The 26,138-nt window shown below is 37.8% G+C and overlaps 1 protein-coding gene across 3 annotated transcripts in view; it reads right to left on the bottom strand.

Moving 5' to 3' along the window:
• Positions 1 to 26,138, bottom strand: part of DGKI (diacylglycerol kinase iota) — a 467,119-nt gene that overhangs the window by 96,099 nt on the left and 344,882 nt on the right. For 2 of the 3 annotated variants that reach the window (XM_030932674.1, XM_030932676.1), the window contains exons 22-23: positions 8,141 to 8,194; positions 1,961 to 2,040 (exon numbers count right to left, since the gene is read on the bottom strand). In XM_030932674.1, the coding sequence (XP_030788534.1) occupies positions 1,961 to 2,040; positions 8,141 to 8,194 (134 nt within the window). The remainder of the gene's footprint in view (positions 1 to 1,960; positions 2,041 to 8,140; positions 8,195 to 26,138) is intronic. The other variant, XM_030932675.1, reaches the window with a different exon arrangement.

The following is a 26,138-nucleotide window of genomic DNA, read 5'->3' as shown; positions in this document are numbered from 1 at the left end:
ATCTCCTAAAGAGGAGACCAGAAGTAAAAGATAGGCAATTTTGTTCTAGTAAAGGGGGATTACATTTAATTTGCATGTGAACTTTAGGCTTGTGAAGAAGGCTTTGGAAATCCCCTTAAACAATTAGGAAGCTTTTCTTTCTTAGACCAGATACATACTGTCACGGTAACTGTTTATACTGATAAGTCACTTAGCAAATAGGGGTTTTCATAGACTACAAAGAGAAAAATCACCAACCACCTCCACATTACCACGAAGTGCAAATTAACAGAGTTGAAATTAATGAAGTTTTACTGGCAGATTGTGAAAGCCTGACTCCTTTCATAAAGTTTTATAACGAACTTGTCACCATTGTCGTGCCTCCTAAGCTTCCTTGCTAATGAGTGTCATGATTCTATTTATAGATGTCAGCAATCCTGGGTAACTTTGTCCTTATACCTGTTTCCCACAGGGTTTCATCAAAGTACTTTCCATTAGTTTTAAAAACTTTTCCTCTTTATATGTTGAGTTGCCTCTTTTTTAAAAATCCTACTTTTAGTTGAATATTGGTACAATAAACATGCTATTCAGTTAGTTAAGTTAGATTTTAACAAAGTCAATTCATCAATCATGTATTAATATTATTCTACTGTGAAGTCTTGTTAACAAAGCTCTACAAGTGTTAATTTAAAAAAAAAAAAAGGTAAAAAGGTTTGGTACCAATTATGATTCATTTTTTTATTACAGTTTTCTGTAATGAAACCTCTATTTTGCTGTGAGATTCCACAGCAAAATACAAACATTATTTTGGGAAATGAGATACTAGAAGTTTGGGAACATATGAATAGAATTGGACCTGAGTCACTAAAAATTCATATATTTTAATTTGTTTAAGTGGCTATTCTCAGTCAAAGTAGCTTAACGAAGCCATAAGTATAAAATTCATTGACCGTCTTTCTCTCATCCATATCAGTATTCAAAATTTGTCATCTATTTCTCAAAATCAGTAATTTTTCACATCACTATGTGCCTCCCACCTGAATTTATTTCCACCAAGAGAAACAGAATCAAATATTCAGGGATAAGAGGTTACAATTCAGAGTGATTTTAAACAGTATGTATTGACTTTATTTACAGTCTTTACCTATGTATAACACGTTGACTGGGACAGAGTTGCTTATCAAGGGGTATCAGTTGGGTACTACCCAACAGCTGTAAAAATACAAATGTCTAGGCCACACCAAGAAAAGTGGCTCTAATATACATCTTTCATCAAAAAACAATGATAAAGAAATCGTCATTTATGCTTTTTGCAATTTGTGGAATGCAGACAGTTAAAACTCCCCCTCAAATTTTTGCAGAAACAACCAACAACAATTGTAAGGATGAGTTTGGGTCTCCTGGCTTTGCTGGTGCAGTTCACATTTGGGAGTGCCATACACTGGGGTCACTTCCTTTCTGTTTCTCTAAAGCAAGACCAGATTGAGAAAAAAAAAAAAAAGAGATTATTCTTTGTGTTCTGACAAATTACTATGAAATGTAGAGGATTTTTCTTTCCTACAGAAGTTTTATTTATTTTTTTGTTTACAAAATCTAGCTGTCTCTGACATAAGCGTCAGACACAAAACATTAAATATCACTGTTTTCTTCCATAATTTAACAGTCCCTGTTGAAATTCTGAACATCTCAAATATACAGGTATGTGTCTGGTAAGATGACAAGTTCCAAGCTATAGTTACAGAACACACCAGGGCAACAGCACCCTGTAGTTAAACCAGTCAATGCTTTCCCATTTCAACTATCTGAGGAGTGAACAACAGAGACAGTGGGAGAGGGTGACATACAGTGTATGCTTGAAGGACAAAGCCATCACATTTCCATTTCCTCTCCAAATGCATCATTTCAGAAGCAAATACGTATGGCTAGTAATTGTTTACAAAAATGGAAAGTTGAGAATAAGAAATGGGCTAAATAAACTCACCTCCTGTAGGCGGTCTATGTACATACGGCAAGTCTCCAAATCACAGTCTCCACGTACAACTAGAATACCCAGAGGTATCGCTAAGGGTGAAGGAAGAAGAAAAATCTAAAATAACATATTTGATTTTTCTATATCAGCATAAATATGTTTTTCATGGTTAAAAAACAATCTCATAAATATTTTGGGTTTAGATAACATCCATAAAAAGAAAGAAGCACTTTCTCCTTATACCTTTTTTATTATTTCAGTCTCTTCTTGTTTGCAGTTGTCACACACTTCCCTAGCATGATCCATGTTGCCCCTTGCCAACTGTCCTTCATCTCACTGTATTTCAGTGGCCCTGAGATGAAGTGAATTGTCACAGTAACGATGGACTGGCAGAACAGGGAGGCTGCTCATGGCCAGTTGACAATTGTACTTGCATTTTTATGCTTATGCATAAATTTATGCTTGCATTTGTAATAGACAACATGAGGACATAGTGCCAGAGAGGAATTAAAAATTGAGGATTCTGGACACTTACTCCTTTCCTTCCTGAATGCAGAGAACTTCATCTTTTTGTCTGTCTACAACAGCTTCCTATTTATGAGACTTGAGCTACTCAAGGCACTGTTGCTACCTGGTGGCCAACACCAGAACTAAAGGCATAAAACGTTAGAAAGAAAAGAACAAAAAACAACTTCTAGAAGAGGCAAAGCTTAAAAATCCAACTAATGTTAAGGATGGCCAAGTGTAAGTGTGGTAACAGCAGCACCTCAGAAAACAAGACAAGACTAAGTTATGCACCTTATAAAATATCCTACTTAGGTAGTGTCAAACACACACAGTGGCTTTAGTGTATAGAACCTACTTCAGATATAATCACAAGAGTCCTGAAATACTGAAAAACAGTCTTCTTTCCAAAACTTAAAAAAAAAAAAAAAGTATCTACAAATTTCTTATTTTAAAAGTACAATTACAATATTAAATCCATGATTTAACATAGAACTTTCAAAATTTTGAATTAACCAACTGGAAAGTAGCAAGCAAATGATAAGGCAGTGGTGTTCTCTAATAATTTTTTACAATCATTTACTCATTGAGTGTATTTTTAAAGCCATCATCAATATATGTGTCTGAAAATACAAAGTACTAGAACCTTAAAAATTCATAATACACAGAAGAAGATACATTTAAAATGCATAAAAAACCTTGAAGAATCTCTAAGTAGTAGAGAAGGCATATATATAAACAAAAAAATAATAAGTATAACACAGACCATATTAAATGTATAAACTTAGTCATTTGAAAACTATAGGAAAGAGGGGCTAATTCTTGCCTAGGCGGAGGGGTAGATTTTAGGCTCTCTGAAGAACATGAAGCCTCATTTGATGTTTTAGCTGTAGGAGCAAAGGTGGTCTAGAGAAAAAGAAATACTGTTTGTATCTCAATGTTACCTCCTAGATTGGTTTCTGCTAGGGAGACCTAATCAAACCCACTACCCCATTCCTTTATGTTTCTAAAGTCCTGCATGCATAAATCTTTAAGGCATCCAAGATTTTGTGGAACTATGGAAGCCTGTGAGTGAGTATGGATTGTTTACCTTCACTTCCCCAATGCCTAGTAAAGAAATGGCAGATATTCAATAAATGAGTATAAAAAGGAGGAGGAAGATGGGCTTAATGACTGTTTGTATGCAAAAGAGAAAGTCTGTCTTTCAGGTACAAGTCACTTTTCCAGGGTAGACAAGAAGCAAGGTAAGCAAGAGGCAGTCAGTAGAGGATAAGGAGCACTTTTGTAAGTGGCATATCTTTGGGGGAGTAATAATCATTCTAAAAGAATATTTATCCTTCTTTTAAAAGATAAACAGCAGCATCAAAAAGTTTTCAGCATGGCAATCATGCCTCTTTGTAGGAAAAGGAAGGGAAATTCAATAAGGAGATCTCTTAAAAATAGTGATTAATCATCTTCAGCTAGACTTACTATAAAGCCTGAAATAAGTTGATCCACCAAGATAAGAGCAGAATGGAATTTTTAATATTTGAAGAATGATGAGGAAAAGTTGGAATTTTGACCTAGATAATAAATCTGGAAATGGAATATAGCTATAATTAACATGAGCATCCACATTGGAATCTTGCTTAATGATATTTCCTCTTAATATCAAATGTGCAAAAGTAGAAAATAGATTTTAATCAATGTTTATCCATTTACTCAAGTTAGGAGATATATTTTATAGATATGCAGGAATCCTGTCAACACCTCTGGTTTCCTTCTATTACCAGTGTTTGGAGTTAGTCTGGTCCAAGTATAAATTCAATGTATTTGGTGGCAGACATTTTAAACTACAATTAGAGATTGTATATTCAAGATATGGAATCAAGAGGAATAGCTAACAAGAAGTTTTCAAAGACGTGTCATTCATCTCTAATATGGGTATAAAATCAACAACTTTGCCTGTTCTTCGAGGAGCAAAGTAATAGTAACCGCTTTCGATTGAGCAATACTTAGCTGTTAATTGTGAGGAAAAAAGAAAGAAAAAGAGGACATTCTCTACCACAATTTCATAGCATGATTACCAACAACTGTCAAATTTATTCCAAGAAGGTAACAATATGCAGTAGAAAGGATTTGCCATCATCCACTGCTGGGTTCAAATCCCAGTACTGCTTTGGTCTTGCAAATTACTCAAGTTAGCTACTTAGTCAATTCTTCTGAGCCTTGGTTTAAAGACTATGGTGTTCAGAAAAGATGTCATATAGGATTTTGTGAAGATTCAATACAACACTATATTTGAAAACAAATTATCAAAACATCAATTTTTATTCTCCCTTACTCTTTTCACTATCTTTTGAGCATCTTTAGCCAGAAAATAGATATACCCAATCATCTTTCTTTTAATTTAGCATAGTACTACAAGCATTAGCTAGCAGTAGTTTAATAAGTTATATTCCAGTTTTCTTAAAACTAACTTCCTACTCTTTCTGCCATGTAAGAAAACAACTAGAGTAGAAAAATATTGTAACCTGACACTTCCATTTGGGCCTTTACATGGCGAAGAGAAAGCAGAAACTTTTCAAAAATTACCACCTTCCTTCTACACTATTGTTAACCAATGGCCAAGCTTCCTTGACATTTCCTCTATTTTACTTAGGAGTAGTGAGAGCACTTATCACCTGAGCTCCAGTGTCACTATCCCTGAGCTCAACAATTCATCTTATTTTGGTAGTAGAGACTTTGTTAAAGTCCAGTAAGCATGAGTCAATACTCAACCTTCATAATGGAACTTTTATTACTGGGATTAAATGGAATTCACAAGTTCCATCTAAGTGAAAAGAACAAGCTGGGTTCTAGAATAAGATGGCAGATTTAACATACATATTAATCTCTCACCAGAAATACTACTAACCTACAGTAAATAGATTTTTAAAAGAAATGAACAAAAATAAGGAGAAAATAACAGACGAAGTACATGAAAAATTGGTAACTGACTCAGAGCCCTTAGAGAGTCAAATCCTAAACCACTGGTGGGGATAGACATGAACCAAAACAATTTGTACTGCAAAACCCTCAAAAGGCTTGCAAACTGGCAGCACCGGGTGCCTCAGGAGCTGAAGTTAAAGGAAGTGGTTAAGATAGAAGCAATGGATGTTAGATCACCAGATATCCACCACCCACTGTGGGCAGGTGCAGTTACCTTACAGAAAATGAAGATTAATTGATCATCTGAAGACTGCAGTGATCCCCAGCTTTCTTCCCACACTGAATTCCCTAAAAGCTGGCAGCCAGAACCTTACTTTCTTAGAAAAACATTGAAAACTCATCTCAATGGAATCTGACAAAACCATGAGGAAATACATTAACAAGAGAACAGGCCCACTCCCAACATTTATAAGGCTCAACCCAAGAACATAAAGACCTGCATTCCATATTTCTATATATTTATAAGTTTAATGTGAATTCCCAAAACTGTTAAGTGAAATATGTTCTATCTTCCTATCCTGATAAATATTCCTTTGTAGTTACCTAAATGAGATGCTGAAACTCATAATTCTTGTACTCCAAGGAGTATTAGAACAAAACATAGTTCTTGTGGTCCACAGTCAGACCTCCTTCTCTTTCCACTCCGTGGATCTGTTCAAAACACGAAAGTCCTTGTGCATATGTATACAGACATTACAGACCATATCCCCAAGCTTTCTCCAAAGCCCATGCAAACTGCTGCCCCAAAGGAAGGGCCTTCGTTAGTCCTATGCCCACTCCACATGACTCCTGGGAGACTAGACCAGAAGAAGAGGCCTATGCAGATCCTAGAAGCAGGTCTGGAGCTGTTGGGGCAGGAATTCTAAGAATCCAAAGAATAGTCTAGAAAAGGGTAGAGAAATCCCTAGACAAGCCCTTTTCCTTAGCACTTTAGACACATCATCCCATGAAGCAGGGCAAAGCCAGAAATGGGACATATCCGGGACATCTAGAGCTGAAGCACCTCTCCCATAGGTCTAAAGACAGCACTAATTCATCATTCCCAAGAAACAGTTCACCCAGTTCCCTCACATTGAAGCTTGAAGTCAATAAGCTTTATGCATGAGCTCAGAACTTCCAGGCAGCTTTTATATTTCCCACTTTTAATAATGAAATGAAAGGCAAAAGTGATCAGAAAATTGAGAAATCTTTCTGATGCAAAATCCAAAGATCAAAATACACAGGATTCTCCAGGCAAGATAGCTGAATAGACACAGCCAGAGGGAACATCTGCCATTGAGGGACCAGGACATCAGGAAGATTCTAAGCGGATCTTCAGAAGAAAAGCATTGAGAATGGCTAGAGGGAGGACACAGATGCTGGGCTTAAGCGGGGGAAAGCTGGCAGCCCTGCATGGGGCTACCACACATCAGTTCCTGGCCCTCAGTTGCCCCTGGGATAGTGGTGAGTTGAGCAGGCAAGGAATGACCTACTCTCACCATGGACTTGTAGAATCCTGGCAGCAGGAGACCACACGACCCCCACAGAAACTTAAGCTGGAAAGGACAGTTACTTAGAGAGGTGGTAGGGGCAGGGCTCCAGCCAGTTGGAGCCCAGAGGGTTTGGGGCAGCAATGTCCGCAGTGAAGCATGACCAGGGATGCCCATCCCCCAAGGCGTCCCATGCTCCCCTAGGAAACTTTAGCCTTAGGGGAGCTGTCAGACCTGAAGAGATCTGGGCCAGCCTGACCTGAGTGACCCCTGTGTGCTGGCCTCTCCTGCTTGCAGTGCAGCCACAGATGCTCAACTGGGGTGTCTCCTAGGGACATGCATAATAGCTCCTGTGCTGGCAGACTGTGCCTGACAATCAAATAGCTCCAGCACAGTGGCCCCTGCCAAGGCATGTCAGCCCACCTGCACCCTCCCACCACTGCAGCATCCTCTGTACCACTTTGCTGTCATGCATTCATCCAAGGCCACCCCCATATCATTTTGCCAGTGTGTGTGTGCCAGAAGACCTTGTCCACCCTTCCCAGCCAGGACGTATCTACAACCCACTGTGCCACTGCTGCCAGCATGAGCACAACCTGCTCCCATTCACCCAGCTGTATCACCACTGTTAGCAAAAGTACGCAAATGAAGATCAGCAGCCCCACTCCCTGCCTTATGCTGCCATTGCCTCCAGTGTGAATGCACACATGGAGACCACCAGTCCCACACCTGCCAGTGCCCCACCACACCCACTATTACTGCCACCTGCAAATGCCTGTATGGAGGCGGTAAACCCCTGGCCCACCAGTGCCCCACTCCAGCTGATGAGCATGCACCTCATCACACCGCTGCTATTTCTGGCATGTACAAATGAGCACAGATCTCACTTCCACCACCCAGTGAAGCTCTTTGGCTGTCACTGCCCATCAGGGCAACAGGTTCCTAACCCTGAAGAGCCAGAGAAGAAAGCAGGGGGCCCAAAATGAGCCCCCCAGAGTTAAAGCACACAGCTCAGGAGTGTTGAGCTGAGCACTGGCCCCCTAAAATATTCCAGAAATGAAGCCAGTTGACCAAACCCACCTTATACCATAATCAAACACCCAACAACACCAAAGAAAATAAAGCAAACAAAAACCAAAAATATCTAAAAGATAGCAATTTCAAAGACTGAAGGAAAATCAGCCCCCAAAGATGAAAAAGAACCAGCGCAAGAACTCTGGCAACTCAAAAAGCCAGAGAGTCTTCTTACCTCCAAATGACTGCACTAGTTCCCCAGCAATGGTTCTTAACCAGTCTGAAATAGCTGAAATGACAGAAATAGAATCAGAATATGGACAGGAATGAAGATCATCGAGATTCAGAAGAATGTTAAAACCCAATCCAAAAATTCTAAAGAATACAATAAAATGATACAGCAGATGAAAGATGAAATGACCGTTTTAAGAAATAACTAAACTGAGATGCTAGAGCTGAAAAACTCAAGAATTTCAGAATACAACTGCAAGTTATTAACAGCAGAACTGACCAGCTGAAGTAAGAATCTCAGAGCATGAAGACCAGTCCTCCAAAATAACTCAGACAAATATGAAGAAAAAATAATGAAGAAGAATGAACAGAATGTCTGAGAAATATGGGATTATTTAAAGAGACCAAATCTATGACTTATCAGCATTCCTCAAAGAGAAAAAGAGAAAGCAAGAAACTTGGAAAACACATTTCAGGATACCATCCATGAAAATTTCCCCAACCTTGGTAGAGAGGCCAACATTCAAGTTCAGGAGATGAAGAGAAACCCTGTGAAATATTACACAAGAAGATCATCACCAAGACACACAATCGTCAGATTCTCCAAGGAAGAAATGAAAGAAAGAAAGTTTAAGGAAACTAGAAAGAAGGGGCAGGTCATCTACAAAGGGAACCCCATCAGGCTAACAGCTAACCTTAGAGCAGAAACCCTATAAGACAGAAGAGATCAGGGGCCTATATACAGCATTCTTAAAGAAAAGAATTTCAAACCAAGAATTTTATATGTAGCCAAACTACACTTCAAAGCAAAGGAAAAATAAGATCCTTTTCAGACAAGCAAATACCAAGAGAATTCATTACCACCAGACCTGCCTTATAAGAGGTCCTGAAGAGAGTACTAAATATGGAAAGGAAAGGCCATTACCGGCCACTACAAAAACATGACTAAATACACAGACCAGTGATACTATAAAGCAATCACACAGACAAATCTGCACAATAATGAGCTAACAACACAGTGACAGGATCAAATTCACACATATTAACGCTAACTTTGAATGTAAATGGGTTAAATGCCCCATTTCAAAGGCACAGAGTGGCAAGTTGGATAATGACACAGGATCAAATGGTATGCTGTCTTCAAGAGACCCAGGTCACATGCAATGACACACAAAAAATCTACCAAGCAGACAGAAAATGGAAAAAAGACAGAAAACAGAAAAAAGCAGTCTATTTCAGACAAAGTAGACTTTAAACCAACACAGATCAAAAAAGACAAAGAATAGCATTACATAATGGTAAAGGGTTCAATTCCATAGGAATGAACTATCATAAATATATATGCACCCAACACAAGAGCACCCAGATTCATAAAGCAAATTCTTAGAGACCTACAAAGGTAATTGATAATCACACAATGATAGTGAGAGACTTTAACACCCCACTGACAGTATTAGACAGATAATCAAGGCAGAAAACTAACAAAGATATTTAGGACCTGAACTCAACACTTGACCAAATGGACCTAACAGACATCTACAGAAGTCTCTACTCCAAAACAGCAGAAAGTACATTCTTCTCATCTTCACATGGCACATAAACTCTAAAATCGACCACACAATCAGACACAAAACAATCCTCAGCAAATTCCAAAAAGCAAAATCATACCAACCACACACTTGGACCACAACTAAATAAAAATAAAAATCAACACTCAGTAAATCACTCAAAACTGTACAATTACATGGAAAATAAACAACATGCTCATGAATGACTTTTGGGGAAATAATGAAATTAAGGTGAAAATTAATCAATTATTTGGAACTAATGAGAACAAAGACATGACATACTAAAATCTCTGGGACACAGTTAAAATGTTGTTACAAGGAGTTTATAGCACAAAATGCCCACATCAAAAAGTTAGAATGATCTCAAATGAATGATCTAGTATCACAACTAGAGGAACCAGAGAAACAGGAGCAAATCGACCCCAAAGCTAGCAGAAGACAATAAATAACCCAAAATCAGAGTTGAACTGAAGAAAACTGAGACAGTGAAAAACACTCAGAAGATCAACAAATCCAGGAGTTGCTTTTTTTAATAACTAATAAGATAGACTGTTAGCTAGACTAATAAAGAAAAACAGGGAGAAGATCCAAATAAACACAATCAGAAGTGACACTTATTACCCCACAGAAATATAAAACACTCTTAAAGACTACTGTGAATACCTCTCTGCACACAAGCTAGAAAAACAGGAAAAAATTGAGAAATTCCTGGAAACATACCTCCTCCCATGATTGAACCAGGAAGAAATTAAATCCTTGAATAGTCCAATAATGAGTTCCAAAACAGAATCAGTAATAAAAAGTCTACCAACCAGAAAAAGCCCAGGACTAGACAAATTCACAGTCAAATTCTAGCAGATGTATAAAGAAGAGCTGGTACGATTCCTACTGAAACTATTCAAGAAAAGAAAGGAAAAGAAAACCCTGAGGAGGAGAGGCTCATCCCTAACTCATTTGGTGAGGCCAGCATCATCCTGATACCAAAACCTGGCAGACACACACACACACACACACACACACACACACACACACACACACACACACACAAAATCCTTCAAGAACATAAATGCAAAAATCCTCAACAAAATACTAGCAAATCAAATCCAGCAACACATCAAAAAGCTAATCCACCATGGTCAAGTAGGCTTTATCCCTGGGATGCAAGGTGGTTCAACATACATGAATTAATAAATGTGATACATCATATAAATAGAACTAAAGACAAAAACTACATGATCATCTCAACAGATGTAGAAAAGGCTTTTGACAAAATTCAACATCCCTTCTTGTTAAAAACCCTCAACAAACTAAGCACTGAAGGAACATGCTTCAAAATAATAAGAGCCATCTATGATAAACCCATAGCCAACATCATACCGAATGGGTAAAATCTGGAAGCATTCCCCTTAAAAATCAGAACAAGACAAAGGTGCTCACTCTCACCACTTCTATTCAATGTAGTACTGGAAGTTGTAGCCAGAGCAATCAGGCAAGAGAAAGAAATAAAAGGCACCCAAATAGGAAGAGAGGAAATCAAACTATCTCTGTTTGCAGACAATAAGTTTCTACACATAAAAAACCCGAGAATCTCTGCCCAAAATCTCCTTTTTCTGATAAACAACTTCAGCAAAGTTTCAGGATACAAAATAAATGTACAAAAATCAGTAGCATTCCAATACACCAACAACATAACATCCAAGCTGAGAACAAAATAAAAAAAAACCACAAACCTATTCACAATAGCCACAAACAAAATAAAATACCCAGGAATACAGCTAACCAGGGAGGTGAAAGATCCCCATAACGACAATTACAAAACGCTGCTCAAATAAATTAGAGATGACACCAACAAACAGGAAAACATTCCATGTTCAAGGATAGGAAGAATCAATATCACCAAAATGGCCATACCTCCCAAAGCAATTTACAGACTCAATGCTATTCCTATCAAACTACCAATGATATTCTTCACAAAAATTAGAACAAACTATTTTAAAAATCATATGAGCCAAAAAAAAAAAAAAAAAAGCCCAAATAGCCAAGGCAATTATAACTTTTAAAAAAAGCTGGAGGCATCACAATACTCAAAACTATACTACAAGGCTATAGTAACCAAAACAACATGATACTAGTACAAAAACGGACAAATAGACAAATAAAACAAAATAGAGAGCCCAGAAATAGTGCCACACACCTACAACCACCTGATCTTCAACCAAGTCGATAAAAACAAGTAATGGGAAGAGGACTCCCTGTTCAATACGTGGTGCTGGAATAACTGACTAGCCATATGCAGAGACGGAAACTGAACCCCTCCCTTACACCATATACAAAAATCATCTCAATACGGATTAAAGATTTAAATGTAAAACTATAAAAACCCTGAATGATAAACGAGGAAACATCATTCTGGACATAAGACTTGGCAAAGTTTACATGACAAAGATGCCAAATGCCATTGCAACAACAACAACAACTGACAAATAAGACCTAATTAAGCTGAAGAGCTTCTGCACAGTAAGACAAGCTATCAAAAGAATAAACAGACAACTTACAGAATGGAAGAAAATATTTGCAAATAATGCATCTGACAAAGGTGTAATATCCAGCATCTATAAAGAACTTAAACAAATTTATTTTTAAAAAGTGGGCAAAAGACATGAACAGACACATTTCAAAAGAAGACATATATCTGGCAATCAATCATATAAAAAAAAGTTCAATATCACTGATCATTAGAGAAATGCAAGTCAAAACCACAATGAGATGCCATCTCACACCAGCCAAATGGCTATTACTAAAAAGTCAAAACATGACAGATGCTGGTGAGGTTGTGGAGAAAAGGGAGTGCTTATACACTGTTAGTGGGAATGTAAATTATTGCAGCCATTGTGGAAAGCAGTTTGGCAATTACTCAAAGAACTCAAACAGAATTGGCACTTGACCCAGCAATCTCACTATTGGGTATATACCTAAAAGAACAGAAATCACTCTAACATAAAGACACATGCATGTGTATGTTCACTGCAGGACTATTCACAATAGCAAAGACATGGAATCAATCTAAATGCCCATCAAGGGTAGAGTGGATAAAGAAAATGTGGTACATACACACCATGCAATACTATATAGCCATTAAAAAAAAAAAAAATGAGATCATGTCCTTTGCAGCAACATGGATGGAGCTGGAGGCCATTACCCTAAGTGAACTAATTCAGGAACAGAAATCTATTTAATAAATATCACATATTCTCACTTATAAGTAGGACCTAAATATTCCCCACCTTTGTGCACCCATGGATGAAAAGAAGGGAACACTAGACACCAGGGCCTCCTTGATGGTAGAGAGAAGAAGGAGCGTGAGGATCAAAAAACTGTCTATCTGGTACTATGCTTATTACTTAGGTGGTGAAATAATCTGTACACTAAACACCTGTGACACATAATAAACCTGCACATATACCCCTAAATCTAAAAGATTTTTAAAATAGAAAATGAACTTGCACAGGGGAAAATACTTTAAACATGATGTCTTTAATATCCTCAGAGAGTTGAGAGAAAATGGTCCACACATGAAATGGAAAAATAATATTAAATGATACAAAGAATATGAAGGAAAAAAAGAGGAGCCTCATTCAGAGAATAAAATAGTACAAAACCCTTTGAAAATAAAAATTTGATCAAATAGAGACCTCATTAGAAAAGTTAGAATATAAAGTTGAGAAAACCTCTAAAAAAGTAGAGCAAAAATAAAAAGAGATAGAAAGTAGGAGAGAAAAACTAAAAAAACAAGAAATAGAAACCTAGTCCAGGAGGTCTCAATAATAGGAGTTTCAAAAAACATCCCCATAACACAGGAGTTTTAAAAAAACAAAAGAAAATAGAGAATAAATATAAAAAACAAAATGAAGAATATTTCCTAGAACATTAGTTTCCCAAACTGAAATGATCCACCAAACGCCAAGCACAATAATTCCAGAACAAAATAACATCATCTTGTTTTGAAATTGAAAAGTACTGGGGACAAAGGGAAGAATCTACAAGTGTACAGAAAGGAAAAACCAGATCATATACAAAGGATTAAAATTCGGAATGTTTTAGAACTTCTCAAAGGCAACCATATAGTAAAGAAGACAGTGAAACAAGGCCTTCAGAGTTCTAAGACTTTTACACATAACTCAGACAATCAAACAAGAGCAAGAGCTGAATGAAGGACCCACCGTCTATCAAGAAGCTACTGGGTTATCTGCCCCAATAAAGTTGAATTTGTAATACGAATGAGTGTTATATAAAATATATTAACACTATATCACCCCCTGACGTGCTCTGCCTGAACCTATTCCTGAGAGCAAGAGAGTTAGATCACAGTGAAGCAGAAAAATTCAAAGAAGCCTCTTCCCTGTGATAATATTTTCATTTGATAGCTAGAACTCAACTTAACACCTGCCAAGGACTGCCCAGGACTCAGTCATTACCTTGCCCACTAAATTCTCTCAGAATGAGTCCGTGTGTACTCTCAGAAAAACTGAAGCCCGACAATGAACTAGAGACTCTTTTCAGCTTTCTTGAGAACCTTAAGCTAAAACTGAAAGCATCACCTTTTCTTTACACAGGGGGATTTGGATCTGCTACTTGGTTTTTCAAAACCACTCAATATCTGGGTTAGGGACGCATACGTTGGTGGTAAAATATATACCTATCAAAAGAATGGAAATATAATGTAAAGTAGTTATCCCAGTAGAACAGTGAGGGGTGGTACTTGTTCTATTTCTTAATCTAAGTGGCAGGTACACCAGTGCCTATTTTACTACTAATCTTTAAACCTCTGAATTGTATATACACATTGTGATGATTAATTTTATGTGTCAACTTGACTTGGCTGAGGGACACTCAGATAGCTGGCAAAACACAACTTCTGGCTGTGTCTGTGAGGGTGTTTCCAGAAGAGATTAGCATTAGTATCAGTGGAGTGAGTAAAGAAGACCCACCCTTGTCAATGTGGGCAAGTGTCATCATGTCATCCAATCTGTCTGGGGCCTGGATAGAACAAAAAGGTGGAATAAAAGTGAATTCTTTCTTCTTGAGCTTGGACATCCATCTTCTCCTGCCCTCTGACATCATGGCTCCTGGTTCTCTTTCCAGGACACCAGTGATACCCCACTCCTGCACTCCAGTTATCAGGCTCTCAGACTGGAAGATACACCACCAGCTCCCCTGGTTCTCAGGTCTTTGGGCTTGCACTGATTTACACCACTGGCTTTCCTGGTCCTCCAACTTTCAGAAGGTATCCTGTGGGACTTCTTGGCCACTATAATTACATGAGCCAATCACCATAATAGATGTCCTGTTATATATATGTATACATATATATACACACACATATATATATGTGTGTATATATATCCAGCTGGTTCTATTTCTCTAGAGAACCTGGACTAATACACACAAATTTGAGGACAGAGCAAGAAGGCAGCCATCTGTAAGCAAGCAAGAGAGCTCGCAGCAGATCCAACCATGCTGGCATCCTGAGCTTGGACTTCCTGCCTTCAGAACTGTGAGAAATAAATGTCTGTTATTTAAGCCACCCACTGTATAATATTTTGTTTTGGCAGCCCGAGCAGACTAAAACAATGAGGAAGCTTTGACCAATTCTGGTACAGTAATAGGAACTACACTGTGGAATTAACTGGTGATATTAAGCCCTGAGAAAATTATATTACCAATTACTCCTTTCCAGCCAAAATATAAGTCCTGCCCTGGCACCCTTCTATGGCTTCACTAACCTGGCCTCCATTAACCCTCTTTCCCTATTTCCTGTTTGTTTAAATGTCTCATAATCCAGAATGTGATTAAATTAATTGGTTGAGAAATCCATTATACATTTTACATGTGCATGCTCTGGATTTTATGTTTGAAGTAAAATGCCCACAGGTCATACTAATTAATTTTGTATTCTATACTTGAAGTTAGACTACTTGAACTTGTTATGCAAATTATTGCAAATAATGCATAAATTAAAACTATTCATCCTCAGCAAATTCAAAATCTTCTAGCAACCAATCCACAGTGGTACTCTCATATCCATAAAAAACTTTTAAAGTCTATATACACCAAGATAAAACATAACAGAATATAATTTCTAAAATATATATTTCACCACAAATTATAAACAACCAGGTAAAAAATCAAGCTCAGGTACCCGGTATATGAGACTGAATTGCCCAAAGCTTTAAAAACCAATGTTGTTAAAGGTTACAATGAAAGGTACCTAGAGTTGTTTCTTAATTTTTTATTGACACATAAGAATTTTACATATTTATGGGGTCCAAGTGATATTTTGATACATGTATACAACACATAATAATCAAACCAGGGTAATTAAGCAATCTATCACCTCAAGCATTTATCACTCCTTTATGTTGGAAGAAGTCTCAATCTTCTCTTCCTAGTATTTTGAAATATACAATAAATTATTATTAACTACTATCACCTACTGTGCTATAGAACCATAAAAGTTATTTCTTCTATCTGTATTTGCACACCCATTGACCAAACTCTCTCCACTTCCCCTTACCCCTACCCTTCCGAGTCTCTGGTAATCACTAGTCTACTCTCTACCTTCAGGAGATTGGCTTTTTCAACCCTTAGATATGAAAGAGAACATGCCCTATTTGTCTTTCTGTGTCTGGATTATTTCACGTAACATACTGTCCCTCCAGTTCCATCCACGTTGCTGCAAATGACAGAATTTTGTTCTTTTTATGGCATAATAACAATCAATTGTGTATAGACACCACATTGTCTTTACCCATTCATCCATTGATAGACACTTAGGTTGCTTCTATATCTTGGCTATTATGAATACTGCTGCAATAAACTCAGGCATCCAAATATCTCTTCCATATACTGATTCCTTTCTTCTGTACCTACACATACTCAGCAGTGGGACTGCTGGATCATATGGTCAATCTATGTTTAGTTTTATTGAGGAGCCTTCATTATGTTATCCATGGTGGCTGTACTAATTTACATTCCCATCAACAGTGTAGAGTTTTAAGAAAACTTGAATCAGCTGGTATAATGCAAAAGACAGTCAAATAATTTCCTCAAGGGAATTCATTATTTGTTGAAGAAAGCCAAAAGACCCTTGTAGACCAACTCTGAGGTAAACTGCCCTACCCAGGGATGTCTAAAGCAAATTTTATTCTGGCACAACTTTCAGCACAGCATCTTTATGCTGAATTGCGTAGAGGCCAGTGAAAATTCACAACAGATGAGAATCTGAGGTTAATGCACATGCCCACTACATGAGCTCCCAGATGCTGAATTGAGCTAGGATCACTTTTCCTGAGCACAGCTGCTTGGAGCCTGATATGGTTTGGCTCTGTGTCCCCACCCAAATCTCATCTTGTAGCTCCCATAATTCCCATGTGTTATGGGAGGGACCCGGTGGGAGATGAATGAATCATGGGGGCAGGACTTTCCCATGCTGTTCTCATGATACTGAATGGGTCTCACAAGATCTGATGGCTTTAAAAATGGGAGTTTGCCTGCACAAGCTCTCTCTTAACCTGTCGCCATTCACTTAAAAGGTGACTTGCTCCCCCTTGGCTTCCCCCATGATTGTGAGGCTTTCCAGCCATGTGGAACTGTTAGTTCTCCATTAAGCCTCTTTCCTTTGTAAATTCCTCAGTCTCAGGTATGTCTTACCAGCAGTGTGAAAACAGACTAATACAGAGCCTAAGCCTGGGGGTTCAAGGAAGTAGCACTGAGAGGAGAAGCAGAGTAGCTGAAGTAATTTATTTTCTTACATGAGTGAATCATACTCCACACTCTTGGAAAAGCCAGATAAGCCAGAACAGACTTCCACTGTCTGTGATCTGGGAGTACGATCAAATCCATGTGATATTAAAGATACATAATTGTGTGTCATGTTGCGTAGCACTGTGTCATATGATAAATTTAGGGAGGGGTGGAATAAATATGGATGAACATGAAAATGATAACACTGATTACATGATAAGAAAAAGGAGGAGAAGGAAGAGAAAAAGGAGGAAAAAGAAGAGGAGGATGGAGGAGGAGGAGGAAGAAGAACAAGGAAGGAGAGGAGGAGAAAGAGAAAGGGAGGGCAAGAGAAAGGAGAAAAAATAACCTACATTCACATAAATAATGTACCAGTTTTACTGTGTTATTTAATCTTTGCCACAATCCTGAGAGGTGGATATCATTATTTCTATTTTTAAAACGAGGAAACTGAGTCTCAGATAGATAACATGCCCTAAATGTTACAACCACCAAAACGGGAACAACAGCTTTCATCCTAGGTTTCTCTCACTCAAGAGCCCCTGTTTCGAACTATTCCAACTTTCCATTGAACTTGGGCCACACAGAAGGATGGAGTTTCTGCTAGCTTTCAACACTGAGCTCAGAGAAGTGAAAGCAGAAACTGGTGATAGGTTGACCAGCAGCTGAGGATAGAATCATGAGTCCCATATGCAGAGCTCCACAAGCACTAGGGAAAGGCTGTGAACAGTGAGGAAATATCTCCAGGCCTGGACAAAGGAACAGAACCATTAGACTCAGAAACTACCAGTGAAGTCAGACACAACCTCATGAACATACTTGGCAGAAATGTGGTCATTTTTAAAGGTTCGCCTTTCCTCTCCTTTTCCAATAGGCCAGATTCAGGTGAACATATAGGCCATGACTCAAGTTCATCAAAACTGTTGACAGCCTTGCTATATAATCTTGTCTGCAATTTAGGGGTCACAGAATTAAAGTAATTGTTGCTTACTTTACAAATTGTGAGCTGATGCTAATTATTATTGGGACAGTAGAGATAACAAGAGTACCTAGAATTTAATCAAGTTTATTACAGAAAATCACTATGACTTGTTTTGCTATTAAAATCCTTACAATAGAATTTCCAATACTGAACTGAAGACCTCAATGATAGTTAACACAAACCAAACATAAGACAAAATCCATGTTCTCACTTGAGGTGTGGCAAGTTCATGACATCAGAGGCACAATATATTGAAAGGTGTTTCCCAAGGATTTTTGATATTATGTTTACTAAACAGTATTAGTTTTCAGTCTGGTTAGCCTGTGATATTATCAATTTGGTAGTTTTGCTATAGTACATATTCTCATACCATTCATTTTAATGTTTAATTATCCTTGGTAAATAACTACATTCAGGAAAATTACAATTCCAGATACTTTTGATTATTTTGCTCAATGAGCTTAGCTTGCCCTTGGTTCTTTTGCAATATAGTATGTAATGGCCCAATGTACTGAGAAAGATCATATTATCTACCCTAATGGGTTATTGTTAAGATTAAGTCCTTACCTGTAAAAAAACATCCTATATTCACTCCTCTAAGCCTTATTTAATTCACCACTTTTACCCTTAATTCTATTATCAACATGTACTGCCTTTCACAAATTCCCAAACCAATTTCAGCAGACTATATGTGAGAACTTCTTATAGCAGATAATGTGTTGCGCGAAAGTCTCTAAAGGGTAGAGTCGAAACTAAAGCATGTAAATAAAAGAATCAATCAAACCCACAAGGAGATGAGGGGAATCACAGCTGCCTGCTTGATGACACAAGCAAAGGCCCTGTGAGCCAAAGCAGAAGGAGCCACACCTTTCACACCAAGTCCACGTGGAAGTGATAATGGAATTTATAAAAAGGGAGAAAACTCACAGCAGTTAATTCGTTCTCTGCAAGGTACTGTGATGTGTTTAACAAGATGTCACTGTGGAAATAAAGAGCTGAGAGCTCAGCATTTTTTTAAAAGATTTAATTATGTGACATTTTTGCTATTACAGTGCAATTACTGTTAAAATAGAACTGCAGCTATATGAAGCCATTTACCTATTCAAAGCACAAACAAACTATCTTCAATAGGATCATTAAAAGAAGGTGTGATACATTAGAGAAAAGCTTCTCAGAAACTACAGGGTTTGCAAAGATTGGGCTTTAAGTTTTAAATATATATGTATGAATTGTGGAGGCTTTTTTAAAAAGGTTGTCACCTTCTGAAAAGAACAATAAATATAAGCACAAAATTTAAAAGTCAGAAAATAGGAAAAGGCATTGAACAATATGGTAAACCATCAAAATATAGATAGTAATTTTTTTTTTTTTTTTTTTGAGACGGAGTCTCGCTCTGCCGCCCAGGCTAGAGTGCAGTGGTCGGATCTCAGCTCACTGCAAGCTCCGCCTCCCAGGTTCAGGCTATTCTCCTGCCTCAGCCTCCTGAGTAGCTGGGACTACAGGCACCCACCACCTTGCCCAGCTAGTTTTTTGTATTTTTTAGTAGAGACGGGGGTTTCATTGGGTTAGCCAGGATGGTCTCGATCTCCTGACCTCGTGATCCACCTGTCTCGGCCTCCCAAAGTGCTGGGATTACAGGCTTGAGCCATTGCGCCCGGCCTAGATAGTAATCTTAGAATAAACTTGTTAACACTATGTATATACACATTTTAAAAACTTGACATTTCCTTAAGTGTCAATTTTAGATTTACTAACATAATCAATAGAGTTTATGCAAGTACTTGCTATCATTTAATCAACCTATACATAGTATTAAGAAATCAATAGCCTTTAAAAAAAAAAAAAAAAAAACCATGCCCTAGAAAATAACATAGAAATAACATAGAAGAAAAGCTGGATAAGCTTGGTATGGCAATAACATTTTAGATACAACCAAAAGCATGATCCATGAAAGAAAAAAATGGTTGTCAGACTTCATTAAAATGAAAACTTCCACTCTGTGAAAAGACAGTGTTAAGAAAATGAAAAATTAGCCACGGACTGGGTGAAAATCCTTGCAAAACACATATCTGATAAAAGACTGGTATCCCATCATTCTAAGCAAACTATCACAAGGACAGAAAACCAGACACCGCATGTTCTCACTATAGGTGGGAGCTGAACAACGAGAATACATAGACAAATGGTGGGGAACATCCCACACTGGGGCCTTTGGGGGGGATGGGGGGACGGGGGGATGGGGGAGGGACTGAAGAAAAAGCAAAAAGAAAGCTGATCTTAAATTTTGCACAAATTTCCAAAAAAAAAAAATAAAGAAAGAAAGAAAGTAAAAAAGACTGAGTCCACAGGACAGAAGGAAGCTGGTTGTCCCGCGTGGACGTAATGATGCCTTCTCCTCATGATACTCTCCTACCTCCTGGAGAGAACGTGCATTGAGAAGCTCAGCCTTGGTCTCAGCAAAGCTCACCAAACCAATAGTCAGATCTGAGCAATGGAAAATACTCAGAGACACCATCTCATTTATACTGTTGTAGTTGGTTCATGTCATATCTAATTCATTCTGTCTTGAAACAGGAGTAATTACCCTAGATACAAATTGTGAGTATCTAGGGAACTCACAATACAGGGGGAAAGCTTAGTAAATAAATGCAAATTAGAATATTCACTTATTTTAAGATTAAAAAATAACGTTCAATGCTGGCAAGGGTGTTATGAAATCAATTATTTCAGAGTGTAAATTTGTGCACTTTGACAGCAGGTACTAGCATTCCTAAGTGTTCTGTAAACTCTGCAATCCACATCTAGGAGCCTATAATAAAGAATCCATAAGAGATGCAAAAAAGAAAAAGAAAAAAGACTGGTACCCAAAAAACACACAGAATTCTTAAAACTCAACAGTAAGAGAGCCCATTAAAAAACTGGGTGAAAGATCTAAACAAAATCTGATGAAAAGAAAATGCAGAGAGCAAATACGCTCATCAAAAGATGCTCAACATCTTCTGTCATCAGAGAATTGCAAATTAAACAACAAAGATATCACTATACTCCTAATAGAATGACTAAAATTAAGAAAAATAAAACCTACCACCACCAAATGCTGGTGAAGATGTGGAGCAATAGGAACACTCATTCACTGCTAGTGGAAATATAAAATGGCACAGCCACTTTGGAAGACAGCTTGGCAGTTTCTCACAAAACTAATTATACTCTTACCATGCAATCTAGCATCAGCTCCTTGGTATTTACCCAATGGAGTTGAAAATTATGTCCACATAAATATCTGCACATGAATGTTTATAGCATCTTTATTCATAATTGCCAAAACTTGTAAGCAACTAATATGTCCTTCGGTAGGTGAACAGATAAATTGTGGTATGCCCAGACAACGGAATATTATTCAACAATAAAAAGAAATGAGCTATAAAGCAAAGACAAGACATGGGGGTATTTTAAATGAAGATTGCTAAGTGAAAGATGCCAATTTGAAAAGGCTACATGATGTATAATTCCAATTATGTGAAATTCTGGAAAGGGCAAAAACTATGGTGGCAATAAAAGAATCAGTGGTTGCCAAGGGCTTGGGAGAGGAAGGGAGAAATGAAAAGACATAATACAAGGTATTTCTTGTGAAATATTCTGTACAATATGGTAATAACGACTGCATGTCATTACACATTTGTGAAAGCCCATAGAGTTATATGACAAAAGAGTGAATCCTAATGTACCTATGGGATTCAGGTAATAATAATGTATCCGTATTGGCTCATCAATAGTAACAAATGAACCACATTAATGCAAGATGTTAATAAAGGTAAGAACCGTGTGTGGAGAGGCTGGGGTGGGGGAGGGTTAAGAGGATATATGGAATTCTCTGTACTTTCTACTTACTTTTTCTGTAAACTTAAAACTGCTCTGAAAAATAGTCTTAGTTAAAAAGAAACAGAAAAATCAAGAAAAAAGGAAAAGAAAAAGCAACTGTTTTGAGTTTCCTATAGACAGATACTTTGTCTATAGGAAATATAATATGGGAGGATGTAAAGATAACTGGAATCTTTCTTTTTACCTCATTAGTTCCAAATGTGCCAAAGTTATCATGGAACTACAATTCTTACTTGATGGCTGATAATAATTAGATAGAATGGGTTTGCAATACAGTATTTCAACCCAATTTTTCCCTGGGTCACAGGTCCATTTTATAACCACCTGTCATCATTAACTTCCCACTGCTTACCTGGAACCAATGGAGGGGCAACTAATGGGAATATTAGCATTCAAAAGGAAACATAACATCCCAAGAACTTTATACCTTGCCATGCAATGCCTGGGACCTGTCAGCAGTTTCACAACTCCTAGTCCTTACGATTAAAAGTAATTGTAGAGTTTGGATTCCCTAGCTTGAGTTAACCCAGATCCTGTCCATAGTCCATTAAAAATGTCATCCACAAGATAAAAGCAAATTATGTAGTTTTCCTTAGATTCTATTCAAGGGTAAGATTTCTGAGTGCTTTCTAGAAACTAACAGGTTCTCTACAAATTTGGGTTTCCAAGTACAGAAGCAGTTTTGCTTTTCATCATGATAGTATACTACCTAAGTGGGCAACGTAAGGAATATGCAACTCACTTAAAAAAAAATCCTCTTAAATGTTTACGGCATTCATAATCTTGAATAGCAACTCATGGTTTCTATTTTCATTAATTTGGTAAATATATATTGTATATATTTCAAAGAATTATGCCAGAATATTTTTCACGTATATAAGTCATTCACTTAATCATTTTAGCAAACGGATTTTAAGGATTTTGTAGTGCCAGGGACAACTCTAGCGCCAGGAGTTGCTCAGAATGCTGAGTAAGACATGGTACCTGCCCTCAAGGAGTTTACAGAATTGGAGGAGGAGGGGAGTACATGAAAACATCCTACTGATGATATCTTTGTGACAGGAATCAGATAGACATGTACTCCACGTGTTTAGAATCCAGAAGAGCTACACATTCCCCAAGACCAGACACTGTTCCACGAGGAGTTGTGAAGAAGATAAGGGGGTTTGACAAAAGGAACAAGAGTTTTTCAGACAAAAGGAAATTATCTCAGACCACCCTTAGGCTCTAAGGAACCACAGCATGAGAAGAAGAAAAGGAAATATTCAAGAATTAGGAAGGCAGGTAGGTACAGAGTAGAGTAGGGTGAGGCTAAGACCGGAGGTTTGATTTTTATACTAAGAAGTTGAGACTTTATTCTCAGAAGAATGGGTAGATACTAACAGGTTTCCAACAGAAGGTGAAGGTTCCAGATGTATACTGACCAAAACAGCCTTCATGTTTCCCTCAGCATGATGGAACTTTAGACAGGTTTCTTATTGACTATATGGGCCTGAACACTTGTTTCTTTAGAGTATTTACTTTAGCAAACTTCCCATTGTAAATCCTTTCTCTGCCCCTTTGAGATGTATGTAAATCTGCTCCCAGACTCGTGCCAAATTTTACAACTCAGGAATGTCTTTCTCCAGGGGCTAGAAGTCATTTTTTGAAATATAAACATCATGAAAGACAGAGTCCCTCTCTCTCAGGCTCTGTGGGTGGGTAAGAGCCTAACTAGTTATTGGTAATAAGAGACAATTAGCAAACACAGATGACTAGTTACAGAAAAATCAAGAGAAAGGGAAAAGAAAAAGAAACTGTTCTGAGTTTGCTATGGACAGATACTTTGCTGATGAGATCATCCTGACATATAACAATTATCAGTACCTATATCATTACTGATAGCATTCACACTACTCAGGAAGTCAAAAGAATGGTGGAAATAAGGAACTAAAAGTAAAACTCAAGGAGGAGAGGCAGGGGACTAAAGAAAAGAAACATTCCTATGGGAGGATGCAAAGACAAGTGGAATCTTTCCTTTTATTTTGTTAGTTTCAAATATGCCAAGGTTATCAAAAAACTACAATTCTTACTTGATGGCTGATAATAATTAGATACAATGGGTTGGCAACTGACCCACCTCCCCACAACATCTTCCAGTACTTTTCCACTCGCTCACCCCAGTGCCTAAAAAACCCCCACCTTTTTCTTGGACAAAATGTTAGAAAAATCATTGGGAGTAATACAGAAGACAAATTGATGAAAAATAAGGTGAGTGAGTGGAGGATGAGTGAGGAAGCTAATGTAGTCAACGAGCTGAGCAATGGTGAGGCCTGGAATAGAGGAGTGGCAGAAAGACAAAAAGGGAAGGGCATATGAGAGAGATACCAAGGCCAAGGAAGCAACTCCTCTGTGGCCAGTTGGATGGGAAGGGGGAAAAGGAGCAAGAGTGACAGTGAAGTCGTTTTGCATAGCTGTGGTGGTTACAACCTTCTGATACACTTACCTAACACCATGGACTTGTGGCCTGCTGAGCTGGAGAGAGTGAAAAAGAGCAAAGAAGGCAGCAGAGAGAGACCGTGAAAATAATGTAACATTAAGTTAAAACTGTGATGATGGAGGACAAAGACCACTTATCAATGCCTCAAAGGCAGTTTGATAACACCTAACATATAAGAAAATGGTTTCTGAGTTAGAATGTGTTATAGACAGAATTGGGGAAAGAAAATTCTGAAGGCTGGAGAACAAAGAACAGAAGAAAGAGAAGGAAAGTGAACACTAACCTCCCCATGTGCCCATCGAAGCCCAGCCCACAACCCCTCAGGTGTTAGTAACAGATCCTTTTTTTTTCTCTTTCCAAATCATCAGCATTCGGGACATGATGAATGGAAAGGCAGAAGTGAGAAAGAAAATCCCAGGGGGAAAAGAAAAAAAAAAGGCGATGTTAAAGCTCGGTCTTCTGAACAAAGACAAAAGTTGTCAGGTGGAGCACAAGATCCAATCGTGGATGCTGTTTGTAATGGCCTTACTTTTTCCTGCTTCTGATGACTGAGGTTCATGCATTGACTGTGGTTATCCAGGAGCAAGTATGGGCAGAAGGCCCAAATACCTCTCTTCTAATACATAGTAGGAACCAAAGGTCCAGACCAAACAGTGCTATGAAATGTCATGCTCGTCTAGCTGAATATGTAAGTTTAATGACAATGATGTAAATGCCTACTTTTGATGAAGATAATTCCATTTCAAAGAAGGTTCCTAATGTTGCCTGCAGTAAAGTGCTAGTACAACATAATGATGTATATAACTTCTTGGCACTTATTCCTGGTGTTAAATGTGACATAAGCTTTTAACTGTGAGGTCCTAGTATGCCCTTGACAATGGAAATGAATATTTGTAAAATTCTCAGATACAGAAATAACCACTACTGATATTTACTACCAGTGCTTAAGTACTTGGGAGGGAGATAACAAAGACTTGACTGTGACATTGGAATCTTGGCTACATGGCCAGGATCCCTAAATATATTCGAAAATCAAGATGAAATATTACATATCAGAAAGGAAAGATTCATAATTGAACCTAAAACTTCAATACTTGAAATGATGATTAAATACACTGGTCCAAATCTCTTTCACAATTTCTACAGCATGCTGTCTGTTACACTGTAGGGTGAAGGGCAAGGTCACCATCAACTAGATGCTGGGGACACATTCAGTCATGCAGCCTGGAATTTCTCAGTTGATGAGATACATGTGGAGAATTAATGACAGAAAGATTTTCTAAAATCAGCT

This window comes from Rhinopithecus roxellana, chromosome 6 (genome assembly GCF_007565055.1).
Source record: "Rhinopithecus roxellana isolate Shanxi Qingling chromosome 6, ASM756505v1, whole genome shotgun sequence".
Lineage (NCBI taxonomy): Eukaryota > Metazoa > Chordata > Mammalia > Primates > Cercopithecidae > Rhinopithecus > Rhinopithecus roxellana.
Note: the sequence above shows the minus strand (reverse complement) of the source record. Positions and strands in the feature narration are given on the sequence as shown.